This window comes from Sus scrofa, chromosome 13 (assembly GCF_000003025.6).
Source record: "Sus scrofa isolate TJ Tabasco breed Duroc chromosome 13, Sscrofa11.1, whole genome shotgun sequence".
In the NCBI taxonomy this organism is placed as follows: Eukaryota; Metazoa; Chordata; class Mammalia; order Artiodactyla; family Suidae; genus Sus; species Sus scrofa.
Window position 1 is genome coordinate 65,415,807 of NC_010455.5, and position 14,519 is coordinate 65,430,325.

At 47.4% G+C, this 14,519-nt stretch overlaps 1 protein-coding gene across 1 annotated transcript in view; it reads right to left on the bottom strand.

The window, feature by feature from the left end:
• The window catches only part of SRGAP3 (SLIT-ROBO Rho GTPase activating protein 3), a 392,297-nt gene that overhangs the window by 48,211 nt on the left and 329,567 nt on the right, over positions 1-14,519 (bottom strand). The window contains 4 exon segments of the mRNA XM_021071097.1: positions 651-728; positions 2,831-2,891; positions 8,298-8,400; positions 13,313-13,340. Of these exon segments, the coding sequence (XP_020926756.1) occupies positions 651-728; positions 2,831-2,891; positions 8,298-8,400; positions 13,313-13,340 (270 nt within the window).

Below are 14,519 nucleotides of genomic sequence, written 5' to 3' on the forward strand. Positions count from 1 at the left end.
CTTGTGGCCACTTCATTTCTCATAAGAAGTGGAAACTAGGTAACCTCCATGAGGGTAGGGGGAGTGTATGGTCTCTTCCTCCTAAAGGGTAGCTTTACCAAAAATTCCACATAAAAGTGTCAGAATTAGGAGTTTCCATGTGGCTCAGTAGGTTAAGGATCCGGTGTTGTCACTGCAGCAGCTTGAGTTGCGGCTGTGGTGTGGGTATGGCCAAAAAAAAAAAAAAAAAAAAAAGAAGAAGAAGTAAGAAATAGGCAATGCTAAGCTACTCCATATTATCTATCTTCTTCCAACTTCTCTAAAACACAGAAGTCTTTAGAGACTGGAATAATGATTCTAAGGCCCTCTTTCCCAGCCACCACTCCAGAGCTCACCAGAGAAGGCCACCCATGTGTGGTAGCAAATGTTCAACAGCTAGCTCCTTGGAGGGGAGAAAGAAAAATCAAAGGTCTTAGTGTTTGCCAGTTTCTATGGTGTAAATACTCCCACCTTGCCTGATCTCAAGCTGCCAAGGTGAAGTCGCTGAAGGTGAAATTGGGAAGAGATGTCGATAAAAGCCACCCAGCACCCTGTGCTAAGACATGTGTTAACACCTGCCCTGTCTTCCTCTGGACTCAAGCTGGAGATGAGATGATCACTCCACACCTTACCTCTCTCAAAGGAATTTTTGATGTCATTGACTTCAACCTGAGATCCTGGCACTCTGAAGATCCCTTGCTGCTGGAGCCCTAAAAGAAATAAATAAGAAAAAAAAAAAGAGAGAGAGAGAGAGAGTAAGTGAGAGAGGGAGAGAAAGAGAGAAAATGCTTTGAGTTCATCAGACCACTGGGAACACCCACAACTCTCCCCACTGCTTGTCTCTTTCTCCCACCACCCTTTGTAACAGAGTCATTTCCAATGATTGTCTCCTGGCAGAAGCCCAAAAGGAGCTTTTGCAATGAACTTGAGCAGGCCAAAATCTTCAGCGGCATCCTGCTTTATATGTCTATGATCTCCTGTTTGGGTTTAAAGGAAACAAGAAGTTTATATCAACACTGGGCCAGTGAAAAACTTCCAGTTTAACCCACAGCTCAACACAATCAAATAAGTGGGTAGTGAATGCTGACTACTGAGCTCACGAGTTGCACTGGTCCCAGGTAGCTGACAAAGTGCCATTGGAGTTTAACAGCCACAGAGATTCCGAGCACTCCTTTCGCCATCACAGATGTCTTTTTCCTTCCAGAAAAGCTAGAGTCTTGAGTGACTGTTGGCTTGGGATCATGGAGTTTGGGGGAGATTAATTTATTAAAGAAAGACAATCTCATTTTGGGGAGGGGGCTGCCACTGTGGCAGGTGGAAGTTCCCAGGCCAGGAATCAAACCTACTCCATAGCAGCAATCTGAGCTGCTGCAGTGACAACACCAGATCCTTAACCCTCTGTGCCACAAGGGAACTGCAACGATCTTGATTTTTTTTTTTTTTTGTCTTTTGATGGATGAACCCATGGCATATGGAAGTTCCCAGGCTAGGGGTCAAATGAGAGCTGCTGGCCTACACCACAGCCACAGCAACGCCAGATCCAAGCCGTGTCTGCGACCTACACCACAGCTCACGGCATCACTGGATCCTTAATCCAATGAGTGAGGCCAGGGATCAAACCTGCATCCTCATGGATACTAGTTGGATTTGTTACCACTGAGCCATGACGGGAACTCCCAACAATCTCATTTTTTATGTGTTTCTACAAGGCCATAACAAAGAGGAGACCTTGATACCTGACAGTAATGACAAAACAGCAACTGATAAAACTGAAGGAATTAGAGGGGCTCCCTCATCCAAAATGGGAATTAATGTGGGGAGACTGGGATCCTCTTCCTGAGATTCAGTTTTTTCATAGTATATCTTTAAGGGAAAGTGTTTACCCTTAAAGGCAGGTGTCAGTCAAAGTTTGGTTTGTATATTGTATGTGCTCAATACACATTGTTAATTTCTTTCGACACTGAATTTCTACCACCTGTGTCTCTAATCCCATCCTCCTGGCTCATTCCTGTCCAGTCACATTATCCTTCCTCAAATATTAGACATTTATGCTTGCCATTCTCTCCACCTGGACTGCATGGCTGGCTTCTACTCAAATACTATCCCCTCGGAGATGGCTCTCCTTACCAGCTAAGCCAAACCATCCCTGCCCACCTCCAGCCATTCTCTATCCCCCCTTTAATTAGTTTCTTGGCATTAACACTATCTGGAATTATTTTCTCTCTCTGCTGGTTTATTTCCTCACCCCTCTAATTGGACATATAAGCTACCTAGGGCCAGCATCATACCTGTCTCCATGGCTATACTCCCATTGTCAAAAACCAGCACCTGTCATGAACTCTGGAAATCTATTTTTGGAGGAATGAATAAATAAAGAGCTTGGAGGCGCAAGTGCTGGGGACGCCATGCAGTAAATCCCAGACACCATGTTTCCTCCATAGAACTTACTGCTATCTATCTAGCAGTGTTAAATGACTAGTTGGTCAACCAGATCCAGCACTCAAAAGTGCAGAGCTCTGAGGGTGAGTGGGAGCCAGGAAGGAACTAACACAGTTCTCTCACGTGTTAGTTCCCTCTCTGCCCTTCTGTTTTCCTAGTTCTTGGGTTTTCTCACCACCACTTTTAGTCCCATATACACAGGGCTCAAGAGACAGCACTCAGGAAAGCAGCTGTTCTATGGAGCATTTTCCCTCTTGGAAGCAAAAAAGCGACAGGAAATCTTCCGAGATGAATCTGAATCTCATTTCTTATGAATACAGCCTGGCACCTGTTCTGGAAAGGGCTGAAAACACTGCCCCAGGATGGAGCTTACCGTATAAATTGATGTATCGGATGCAGCTCTCAACAACAAGTGGTATAGCTTGTCCTGAATCCTTAAGGAAAAAAATCGTGAGTTGTACTGAACTTGGCAATTGTCACAGGAAAAAAGACACTGCAAACACAGATTATAAACTCAAGCCAGAAGATTAGTACCATCGGATTAGTAGGAAAACAAGCAAGGAAGTGCGAATCCTGAAATCTCCACAGACAGTGAAAATAGAAAGCCTTCTGTTATTGCAGGAAAGGCACAGCTATGGTGACTTTAAAGAAATGCTCTGCCTTCTTACTCAGCTGGGTAGGATAAGGGCTCAGGAGGCCTGACTGGCACATTGGGGAAGGAGAGGGAGCCCACGTCCACAGTGGACTGGAGTCTGCTCTTGAAGAGTTCTCCACCTCCCACTCCCCTCAGCCCCAACTCAGCTCTTCTTCTGGTGCTCAGGGATAAAGGCGCAGGGTCAAGGCCTCCACCTCGTCTCCTAGTATTAAGAACACACTGTGGGGAAAGCAAGGCTGACCCCAGGGATCCTTCTGAGGTCTGAGAAAGGGAGACCAGTTCTACTCATGGTGCAGATACTCAGGCACCCTAAACATCCAGAGAGATATTTTAACAGTAAGTGCGTTACAAGAAAAAGTTCTAGAAATAGCTGATGTCAGCCATTGACCACTGAGTGGCCAACCTTAAGTCAGAAAGGCTGAATAAGATGCAATTCTAAACACAGGCATCTGGGGTGTGAATGTATTTTCAATTAAATTTTCCTAGCCTGGCCCGTGGCCAGAGGGAGCTGGGCAAGGGAGAATTTTCTTTTGGATTCCATGATTGGTTGACCTGTTATTCCAGGCCACTTATAGAGTATAAAATCTCCTTAAAACTCTCTTTTAAAGGGAGCCAAATTAAATATTAGCCTCCTCAGAAGGTTAGGGAACAAGAGGCATAAGTAATATGCTTGTGTAAAGGGACAGAAAAAAAACCCCATAAATTTGGATGCTTTCATGGCTCCTCCACACCCCACCTGCAAATTCTTTCCTTGATTAACTACAGTCACAGAAAGGACAATAAAGTGGATTCACTGAACAGGCAAGAGGGGAACCTGTGCTAGAGGCAGGACTAAAGACAGGTTTCAACCAGTTGAATGGGGCTAACGGAACTTTCCAGTAAATACCTGGTTCCTGGTTCGAGCATTTCTTCTTCCTCTGATAACAAAAAATAAACAGGCAGCAGAGCAGGAGAAAAAGAGAAGATTACGCAGGAGTAAGATCAGTTAGAGTAAGCAGATCCTTCAGAGTCCGGGAATGCCGAAATGCAATGGCAGCCAGCAAGGTCCGGGGAGAGGGCAACCAGCCTGTGGGGCGGGGGTGGGGGGGGGATGCCTGGGGCTCGGGGCCTCAGGGGAGCTCTACACCTGCCCTGGCCAGGCTTCCAGGGTGGCTGCCTGGGACAGCAGGGGCAAAAGGGCCTCTTTCAGTCCTTGTCAAATGCAGGAATGCTGTGTACTGAATGAACCCCTTCCTCACCCCAAGTCTAGCTTCTCCTCAACATAGGGGCTGTTTATTCACGAATGGGCAAGAGCCCACCTAAGACCCCTAAGGTTAGCCCAGCTCTCCAGGCAAAGGACACACGCCCTCATGTGTCTACTGTAACACTATCCCTGCACATCGGCTCAGGAAATCTCGCTCCTAGTTCTTAGGGAACCAAGATCTCACTTATCAGGTACCCTCTAGGTCGGTGGTTCCAGATTCTACACAGCTGCCTGGGTTTCCTACCACCTGGGGGAGCTGGTCCCAGGTGCCCACTTGGCTTCTCTCTCCTACCTCCTGCCCCTCGCCCTGGCACTGAAAAGGCCTCATGGAGCCCGCAAGCTGACAAAGCCTGGAGGAGGGAGGGAAGTGGGGTCCGGAGTCCTTCATGATCTTGCAGGCAGAATGGAGGTCGCCAGTTTTCCAAAGAGCAGCTGCCTCTTCTCTCTTCCATGTTTGCAGCAGGTTGGGTTCCTCAGGGGTGGGCGCTGGCTCTCATCCCAGCTCCTGGAGGAGGCCACCCGACTGAGAAATGGGAGGATGTGCGCCTCTGCGCTGGTGTCATTCACCAGCTGCTGGCATCTCAAAGACTAGGACTGTCTTATGGTGGCTTAGCCCACTGGAACCTAGGCCAGCAGGGCCAGGTGGTCAGGTGATGCCCTGGGCGCACTCAGGAAAGCTGGGCAACATTAGAGCTAACGCTTCCGTGGGGCTCACGCTGGGCCGGGCAGTGCGCTAGGACCTGTGTTAGCTCATCTGATGTCATCACATGCTCAAGAGGAGGATAATTATCATGCTCACTTTATAGAAACAAGATGAGGACACCCCGCCCACCTGCCACTGCCTCTCCCATTTGCCCTGGAGGTAGATTTCCTAGGTCTCAAAATTCATAATAATAAATTGAGTTTCCTTCTGTCTGAGAGGAGAGGAAAAAAAAAATCAAGGATTTTGAAAAGAATCCATTCAGGTAGGGTCCTAGAAACTTGTAAAAGTAACTCCAACAATGTTTATCCACCATTCTTAACTTGGGGATGCTTCTTTGTCCCTCTAAACCGTGATAATCATAGGCTCTCTGTGATCTTATTTTATTGAAAAGCCTTTCAGGAGTTCCTGTCGTGGCTCAGGGGTAACAAACCCAACTAGTCTCCATGAGGATTTGGGTTTGATCCCTGGCCTTGCTCAGAGGGTTAAGGATCCAGCATTGCTGTGAGCTGCGGTGTAGATCACAGATGAGACTTGGATCCTGCATTGCTGTGGCTGTGGTATGGGGCCAGTAGCTACAACTCAGATAACTCAGATTCAACTCCTAGCCTGGGAACCTCCATATGCTGAGGTGGGGCCCTAAAAAAAAAAAAAAAAAAAAAAAAAAAAAAAAAAAAAAAAAAAAAAAAGAAAGAAAGAAAGAAAAAAAAAGAAAAAAAAAGAAAAGCCTTTCAGAGGTTTGGCATTTCAAAGCTGAAGACTCTTAGTTGACGCAGACTCTTCTTCCAGAGAGCACGGGAATCATAAGAGCAAATTAAATTCTGTTCACAAAGGTGGAGGACTGAGTGGATCATGGTGCCCTTCATTCTCTGAGAGTTAACAATCCCTGAGCAGGGGCCATGCCGTGTGTAATCTGTCTCCACACCTCGAGCCCATAGGAGGCGTGCAGAAGAGTTGGTTGAACAGTATTGATAGTACATCATATAAACACATGTGACTACAAAGAAATGCCAGTGCTTAACAAACATTTTTTTTTTTTCAGAAACCCCTGAAGAGGCTATGCTCTTATTCTAGCAATGTGCCTTGCCACTGCTGGGTGCCCTGGGGCATCCCTCTCTGGGGGCTCTTTTCAGGGCCCACTGCAGCCAGTGCCTCTTGCCATTTTATGCCTCCAGTGGCTGCAAAGCTGGGCTCCTGAATGGTACGTTCCATTCCAAAGACTGAGGTGTCCATTACAAGGCAGAGTTTTGGCACTGCTGACAAAGGCCCTGCTGCAGGCTCTCAGGAAGACTGACCAGGTGGAGCAGTGGCATGAAATTTGGAATAAGAATGTGGCTTCCTGGTGACTACCTCCAAGGGGCAAAACACTCCCATAATTGATGTGTTTATCGGGGAATAACTTCAAATTACTTGATCATCACACATTTTATGTAAGAGCTCTCTATTCAGAGATGATTTCACTAAACAAAACATTTAATTTTCAAATGCTGTCAGGTAAGTCAGCTCCTTCCGAGTCCTGACTAATCACCCATTTCCAAAGAGCTGAGCAAATCCTGGAAGGTGTCCCTGCTGTCTCTGAGCCATTGTATATTCTGTTCCTCCTCTCAGGGGCTCCTCTGTCCTGCTGCCCTCTGCTGTGTTCCTGCCCTTCCTTCAAAGCCTCCTGTGCCCCAGGGCTCACACCCCTCCTGCTCTGAGCTCCCACAGAACTTATTTCTGTGGGGATAAGCCACCAAGTGCTCATCCTGAATCATTTTCCACGTTTAGCCTTCTATGTTGAAAGCCTCCTGAGTGACACCATAAGCTCCTGAGGGCAGGGTAACAAACGAGTCTCAAGCCCCTCTCAGCTCTGGAGTGTGGCTTCTTGGAGAAGAAAGTCTTGTTGGAGTGAGGAGGGAGGATGAAGAAAGGGCTCTTGACACAGCCTCCTCCTCCAGTGGCAAACCACTCACTCAGGTCACCTCCAAACAGCACCTCTTTCCTGGTGCACCTGGCAGCACCTCTCCTTTTGGGGCCCTCCATGCCTCCTTCCTCTGAGGTGTCCTAAAGCAGCCACTGCTGTTTCCCAGGCTGGGGCAGCCCTGACTTGTGCCCAACTTCCTTTCCCCCACTGTCCCTTCCCCAGAACTCAGTTCATAGGCAGAGACGGTCCTGCCTTCCCCCTCCCTGAGGCCAACCCTCCCTGTTCCATAAGCCCTGTGCATGCCCTGTCTGAGGACAGAGGCTAGAGAGCCAGAGCTGGGGCAGCCTCCACCACCCTACAAGGGTCAGCAGAGCCTTAGAGCCTTTACTTTTCTCCTGGCTGATATGAGTCATATTTTTCTATAGAAACTGTCTTCATTAGATGGTGGTGGGCTCTCCAATAACTGGAAGGGATCTCCTGTTCCCCTAAGTAATGCTAAGAATGCATCTCCCCTTCCTGAAGTGTGGCCCCCACCTGTTGTCCTTTTCACCTCCATCACTAACTTAACTTGCCTCGAGACATTTTACCTGGGATGGCTTGCTCCTGCACCCTCTGCAGCCAAGAAGCAAGAAAAAGACACTCACTGAGGAGAAAAGCTGTCTTTAGTTTAAGGTCTGAAGGGTTAACCTGGAATTCTAAAGGACTACCTCAGCTCTCTTCCTTTCTCCCACACTCCCTAATAAGAAGCAAACTAGGCAGAGGGCTGTCTCCCATAAAAACTGTGTTTCCCTTGCTGATATATTCTCAACTTTTAAAAAAATCACTTGTATAAAAACACACTGTTACCCCCACGGGTTTTTTTTTTTTTTTTTTTTTTTGGTTTTTTTTTTTTTTTTTTGTGCTGCTCTGTTCAGTCTCCTCTGGGAGATGTGAGTGTGACTGAGGTGAGGGCGTTTCTCTAATGGTCCCTCAGGCTGGTTGGGACTGCAGGGCCTGAAGCAGAGAAGCATGGTTGGCAGGGATGCTGTCTGGAAGCTGGACTTCACTGGGTTCCAGCACCACCTCATCCCTCCCCCAGGGCTGAGGACAAAGGGGAAGTACTTAGGAGCAACTGGTCAGGGACAAAAGCAGCTCTGCCTAGAAGCCCTCACTGAAGCTGCTGGGAGGGCCAGGCTCGCTATAGGGCCTGGCCGAGGGCACAGATTGAAAGCTCTAGTCCACCTGTCATCAGTTTGTTGGTCAGTCAGTTAGGGCAGGGCTGTTGGTCAGGGGAGGAGGTGGAGAAAGGCTGCCATTACATTGGGCACATTCTCGGACTCTGTGGCTCCCCACCAAGTACCTTAATGAACGCTTCCATACAGCCGTTAAATAGTTTATGGCTACACACTGAGAGAGGCCTAGGTCTCCTCATTTTCTGTGGTTTAGGGGGAAGACAGGGGGGCCTGGGGGAAAATGGAACAAAAGAAATCAAGAAAGCAACCAAGGTAAACATACAACAGGGAAAGACACTCGTATGACCCACGAAGGAGGAGAACACAAAATGCGAATGGAAGGCCTGAACCCCCAGTGCACTGGTGTCCAATGCTCCATCAGAAGGCCTCTGGATGGTTAAGGGGGTCTCAATTTACCCACAATGTCAGACAGGAGCAAGGCTCAGGTAACACAAATGCATTCTATGCATTCTAAATCACAGAGGGATGTAGCACGTGTCCAGGAAACCACTGAAATGCCAATCAGAGGCTGTCATCCCACAAAACTGACCAGATGGAGGGGGAGTCAGGAAGAGATGTAATCTGTAGCCCAAGAAAGCAAGAGACTTTCAAAGATGATTGGAAGAGTTAATTTTCATTATTTTGGCTTCAATTCATTACCAAGTCTCAAATCCCAATGTACCAGGGCACTGATCTTCCTAATGCTGCTTAGCATTTCAAATGCACTTGACTGATCTTTATTCCATTGATCTAAGAGCCAGGCAATTATTAATCTCATTTTAAAGATGAAGAAACGATGCCAGGAGGGAGGCTGCAGCTTCTTTGGGGTCCCCAGGCGACCCCGGATAATGATTATCTCCTGTCCTTTAACCAAGTACACTTTCAAGTAAAGTGTTTTCAAATCCATTATCAGCTCATCCCTGTATGTGTGGCCCCATTTGAGAGAGGCCTAAACTGAGGCCTAGAGAGGGAAACTGGCAGAGTTAAGCCTCAAACACAGGTCTATTTGGCTCCAAGTCCAATATTTTTCCCAGTAGGCCAGTCATGAGCCTTAGGGTACTTTTTCATTTCCAGCCAAAGCCTCATTCATCCTATTAACCCTTGCCAGTGGAGGACTTGTTGGGTCAGGTTGAAAGTGTCTTGCTTGACTTCAGGATCTCCATTCCCTGTGCTCTATTCTTGGCCACAGGGAGGGGCGACCATCCATGGTTCACCAGCAACAGGGAAACAGCCACAAACACCGGATCAGTCTCCAGAGTTGCTCACATGCATATACCTGTGTTGGCTTATTTGCTCACCTTTCACCACCTGGCTCAATGCTGCCAGCCTTCCAGGGCAAAGGGCTTTCTGAGGTTAGGAGGAGGGCCCCCAACCAAGAGAGGCACTTAATTTTTAAATGGCTTAGTTCACAATTTAGGAGGTGCCAGGTGGGGACCAAGCCTGGCAGGGCCCATGTGTGACAAACACAGACCCAGCCCTCAATTCTTGACTGATTTCTGTGAATGGGCAAGAAATCACACGTGAAGCCAATCAAGGTGCTGAGACTCATGCTGCCTTGCTTGCTGGCCATGTGGGCCTGTCTCCTTCAGCAGCCCCACCATCTAGGGAACTCTTATCAACTTTTCCTTGGTGTCTGAATACTGAGCAAATGCTGCTAGCTCCAGGACATGCATGGGCAAAGACACAGCGGGATTCAAATATCATGCCACCCAAACACTGGAACCAAAATAACAGCACAGACCAAAATGTTGAAAAGAAACAACAGGCAAGATTATTTTGAGCCCATCTTGGATCTATGTCAATTTGGTTAGCTAAGTCCATGTCATTTCTTTTTCATAAGTTAGTTATTTTTTGAGGACGTGGGTATGTGGGAGTGATATTTCTTACAACAGATCTGCTTTTGAATTTCCAAATGCCAAAAGAGAGTGCCAAAAATATGACAGAGGGCCAGAGGTTTTACGTATAATAACTGGAGGATAGCAACTTCACCATCTTGTTTCCATGGTGTCTCGGGTTTCTGTTTTTGAGTGTTTTCAGATGATTTCTTTAAGTCACATTGTATGATACCCTCACAACAACCCTGTGAGGTAGGCAAGAACTAATTAAATCTACTTTAAGCATAAGGCAAATGAGCCCATGAGCGATTAAGAGATTTGCCTAAGGTCCTAGGAATAGAATTCAGCTCTTCCTACTTCAGGTGTGAGTGTGAAAATTGGGAAATGGATTTTACCACAAATATCCAGCAGTAGCATTAAATTATCTACTGAACTCTCATGGCCAGCAAGAGTAGAGACTCAATGCAGGTGTTGGACACCCAATACCAAAAAATCCAGGGTGCCTTCAAAATTTCATTTCTTAAAGCAAGTCCTAAGGATTTTTCCTTTAAGTTACAAAATTTCTCCTGCCCAATCCAGAAAGCAAAGGACTGTTGGAACCACACTGGGATCTCTTTCTTTGTGTGGTGCTCTGGGCTCTGGGTGGAATCTCTGACAAGGAAACGTAGCTATCCCAACTTTGCATGACATCAAATCATTACCGACTTACTGAAGTGCTGGGTGGGGCACAAAGTGGGGAGCAGGGGGCAGCTCAGCCAAGGAAAGTGGGGCAGCCTAAGCCTTCCATCTCTTCTGCTGCTCAGTTGCAGAGCAAAAAGGAAAGAAAGAGAAAGAGAGAGAGAGAGAGAGAGGCAGGGAAAACAGGAACAGGGAAAGCCACGAGAGGAAGAAAGAGAAACCAGAGACCAATGTTCCCTTTCTGCCTTTTAATCAAGATGAAAATTAACACACATTAGCAACACAGAAATTGGCCTCAAAATTATTCTGTGACCAAAGGATGATGATTAAAATTTTTCCTTGACAACCCAACACATGTGGGTGTCGACATCCAAAATGGCAGCAATATTGTAATTCAATGGCAGTTGGGCTCTTGGAGGCTGTGCATGTGTGTGCACGGGGTTACATCTGTTTGGACAAGAAATCTCTAGTGATTCTCATTGCTAATTCAAACATGGAGCAAGTCAAACTAGGTTAGGGAAAACAGTTAACGGTTTGAATAACCACAATCAAACCTTATGTTTGCATCTGCTTTGCCATTTACCATACTCCTTTCAACTGCATTATTGCATCTGGTCAGCCCAATCACAAGGTTATTACGAATTGGGGCTATTCTCAGATAAGGTTCTTAACTGTGAGAAAAAAATATACAATGTGTTGCAGCCTTTGTACAAAAACTGGCCTGTCTATACAAGGCCAGCAGCAACTTGGCTGAGGGGACCTGCTCAAATGATCATTCGAAATAACACTGACCTTGGACAGGAAACTATGGGAGATACAGAGAGCCACAGTGTAGAAATAGCTCACCCTGGGCATTTAAGATTAATTAAAAAAAAAAAAAAAACCACTTCCAAGTTAGCAATGCACTCCACAATAACTTAAAAATGATTTTTGGAAGTAAGAGGAAGTTTTAACTTTACTAACAAAGTTGCCTTTGATCTTGGCCAAGGGCCAAAGTGCAGATGGCTGGATTTGCTGCATACTGCAATGCATCTAAGTAGGAGGTCTGCAGTCCTAGCTTGGATTTCCCAGGCCCTGTGTCAAAGCGGGTGTGGAAGACAACATCTCAGAGGGCTTTATTTTTAAAAAACAAAACTCCTCAACTTTTCTGTAAGGAAGACCCTGGGGCCTCGCCAACGGTTTGATTCCAGATCTCTCCTCCAATCTGCTGGAACCATCTTCTCCTGCCTAAGTTCTAGGAATTAGGAGGAAGTGAGGGGTGACTCAATTCATCCCCCATCTGTTTCACTATTTGCAGACTTTGGTGTAAAATGTGACTTTTGTTGTTTTGGGACTATGACAACATTCTCTTGAAATAAATAAATAAATAAATAATACAGTTTCTCAAAGGTTCTTAGAAAGTCACTCTGCACATCTGCTGACCCGTGTGCTAGAAGGGCCTGGTCTGACGTTATGAATCATCCTGATGTTCCCAGGCTGCCAAGGCCTAGAGGAACAGCTGCACAGGCTAAGCTTCTGGCGAGCCCTGAGGCTCCCCCACCCTGGGCCCAGCAAACTGAAAACCCCGGGGCTTTCCAAGCCTCTTCCCAGCCAACTCCCTTCCTGATAAGGAGGGAGCTGAGGGTCCATCCTCCCTCTTGCCAAGCAGGACAGCTTTCCAGGATCTCGGCCACTGGGAAGCACAATGAGGAAAAGATGTCTTTGGGTCAACGGGCCCAGAATGAGGCAAAAGTGGCTGTCAATGGCCACATGATGGAAAAGTGCAGCCTCTGGGCCACTGGCTGAATTCACGTTGGGCAGTGGAACAAGCATTGCTGGGAACACGGAAGTGGATGGGCCCCAAGGAACCTGGGCAGCGACAGGGCTGCTTATGGATCTAAACTCCCTGCAAGCAGAGGAAAGGTCCAGTCCTGGTCAGCCCTTCAGCTATCAGCTGTTGAGTGAAAGTGTCCACTGGCTCTGGTCTGCTCAGGGAAAAGCACAGAGGGTGATGTGCAGTGAGCTGGAGAGAAAGCACAAGCTGCCCACAGTTAGTTCCCAACAAGGGGCTCTGCCACCAGGCATCCGTGCAGGGAGGTCCCAAGCCCACGTGGGCAGTAGCGGCGGCATCTGTGAGCACATGTGTGTGGATATGCACATGCGTATGCCCGGTGGTGTGTGATTCTAGCATATTCAAAGCTTTGACAAACCTGGACCCAGGGCTGGGCCCCTGGCTGGGCAGTTTGCTTGGCAGCCATAGAACAGATGGGGAGACAGGTTGACAGCTAACCCACAGCCTCTGGCTTCTCCTGGATGCCCTCTGCCACTCTGCAGCATGTGTTAGAGCCCCACCCTCCCACCAGCTGGAAAATGCCCAAGGATGGTCCCACGTCCACAGCACCATTGAAAGCCCCCTCCTGGTCACCAGTGTGATGCTGGTGCAGAGCAGCCAGAAGAGCTTTGCCTCTCCCCTGAGCACAGCCACACTACCCCATGGGGACACTGGTGAAGAGTTGTCCCCCACAAGACTCTGCCCCTCTGAGCCTCAGCAATGCCTGTCTACCCACCTCCCTGCCTGTTCTGCTCCTCCCACAGCCTCCTATTCCCACCTCAGGCAGCAGGTGAAGGAAAGCAAGATCCCCAGTTCTCACCTGGTTGTACCACATTCTGCTCTCTCCCCTAGAAAGAAAAGCATAGAGGGATGTTTAATTATTGGTTTTGTTTTTGGCTTTGCTTATCTTATTTATTTATTTATTTTACCAGAGAACATTCATCTTTTTCTTAAGACCAAGAAACAGCTAACAAAGTAATTATTTGTGAAATGTAAAATCTAATTATGCCCAAGGTCTAGTCTGTTGGGAAGAACTGAATCTTATCAAATCCTCAGTGCTTCTTAGTTGTAGGGCAATGTGCACATGTGTTTCATTTGTTATTGTTCATACACTTTTTTTTTCAGTGATTCTCAAACTACAGCCTGCTGACCACTGATATGAGAATCTTCTGGGGCTCTTATTAAAAATGCAGACTTCTTGGAGTTCCCGTTGTGGCGCAGTGGTTAACGAATCCAACTAGGAACCATGAGGTTGCGGGTTCGGTCCCTGCCCTTGCTCAGTGGGTTAACGATCCGGCGTTGCCATGAGCTGTGGTGTAGGCTGCAGACTCGGCTCGGATCCCGCGTTGCTGTGGCTCTGGCGTAGGCCAGTGGCTACAGCTCCGATTGGACCCCTAGCCTGGGAACCTCCATATGCCGCGGGCGTGGCCCAAGAAATAGCAACAACAACAACAACCAAAAGACAAAAGACAAAAAAAAAAATGCAGACTTCTTGGCTCTTTCTTGGGTAAGAACCCACGAATCTGCATTTTGATAAGCACCCCAGGTGCTTCCTTCTATGCAAAACTCAGCTCAAAAACTCACTCATTGCTTTATATCCACGGATGTTTAGTGACCACCTGTCATGCCTGGCACTGAAGGGGACTAGCCATAAGACACCTTCTGTTGTTTCTTGTCATGCCCCTACACCTGCCCCTCCTTCCTTATCTGCTGAAGAACCTACTTGCTTCCTTTACTGGAAAAGAAAATCAGTAATACAGGGTCTCCAGGTGCCTGCCCACTCCCCCATGACCTCTTTTCCTGGTGCCCTGGAGGAGGTGTCCTGCTTCTGCTAACACTCAGACCCTGTGCTCCAGGTCCTGAGCCCTCAGCCCTTCTCAAGGGCTTTGCTTCTGTAAGTGTCTCCCCTGAGTACAGCATCAGCAGTCTCCTCTCTTCTGGATCACTGTAACAACACTACACTGGATATGTCCAACTTGGCTTTTGAGCCTCCCCTTGACCCTATTTCTACTATAACTCCATTTCTC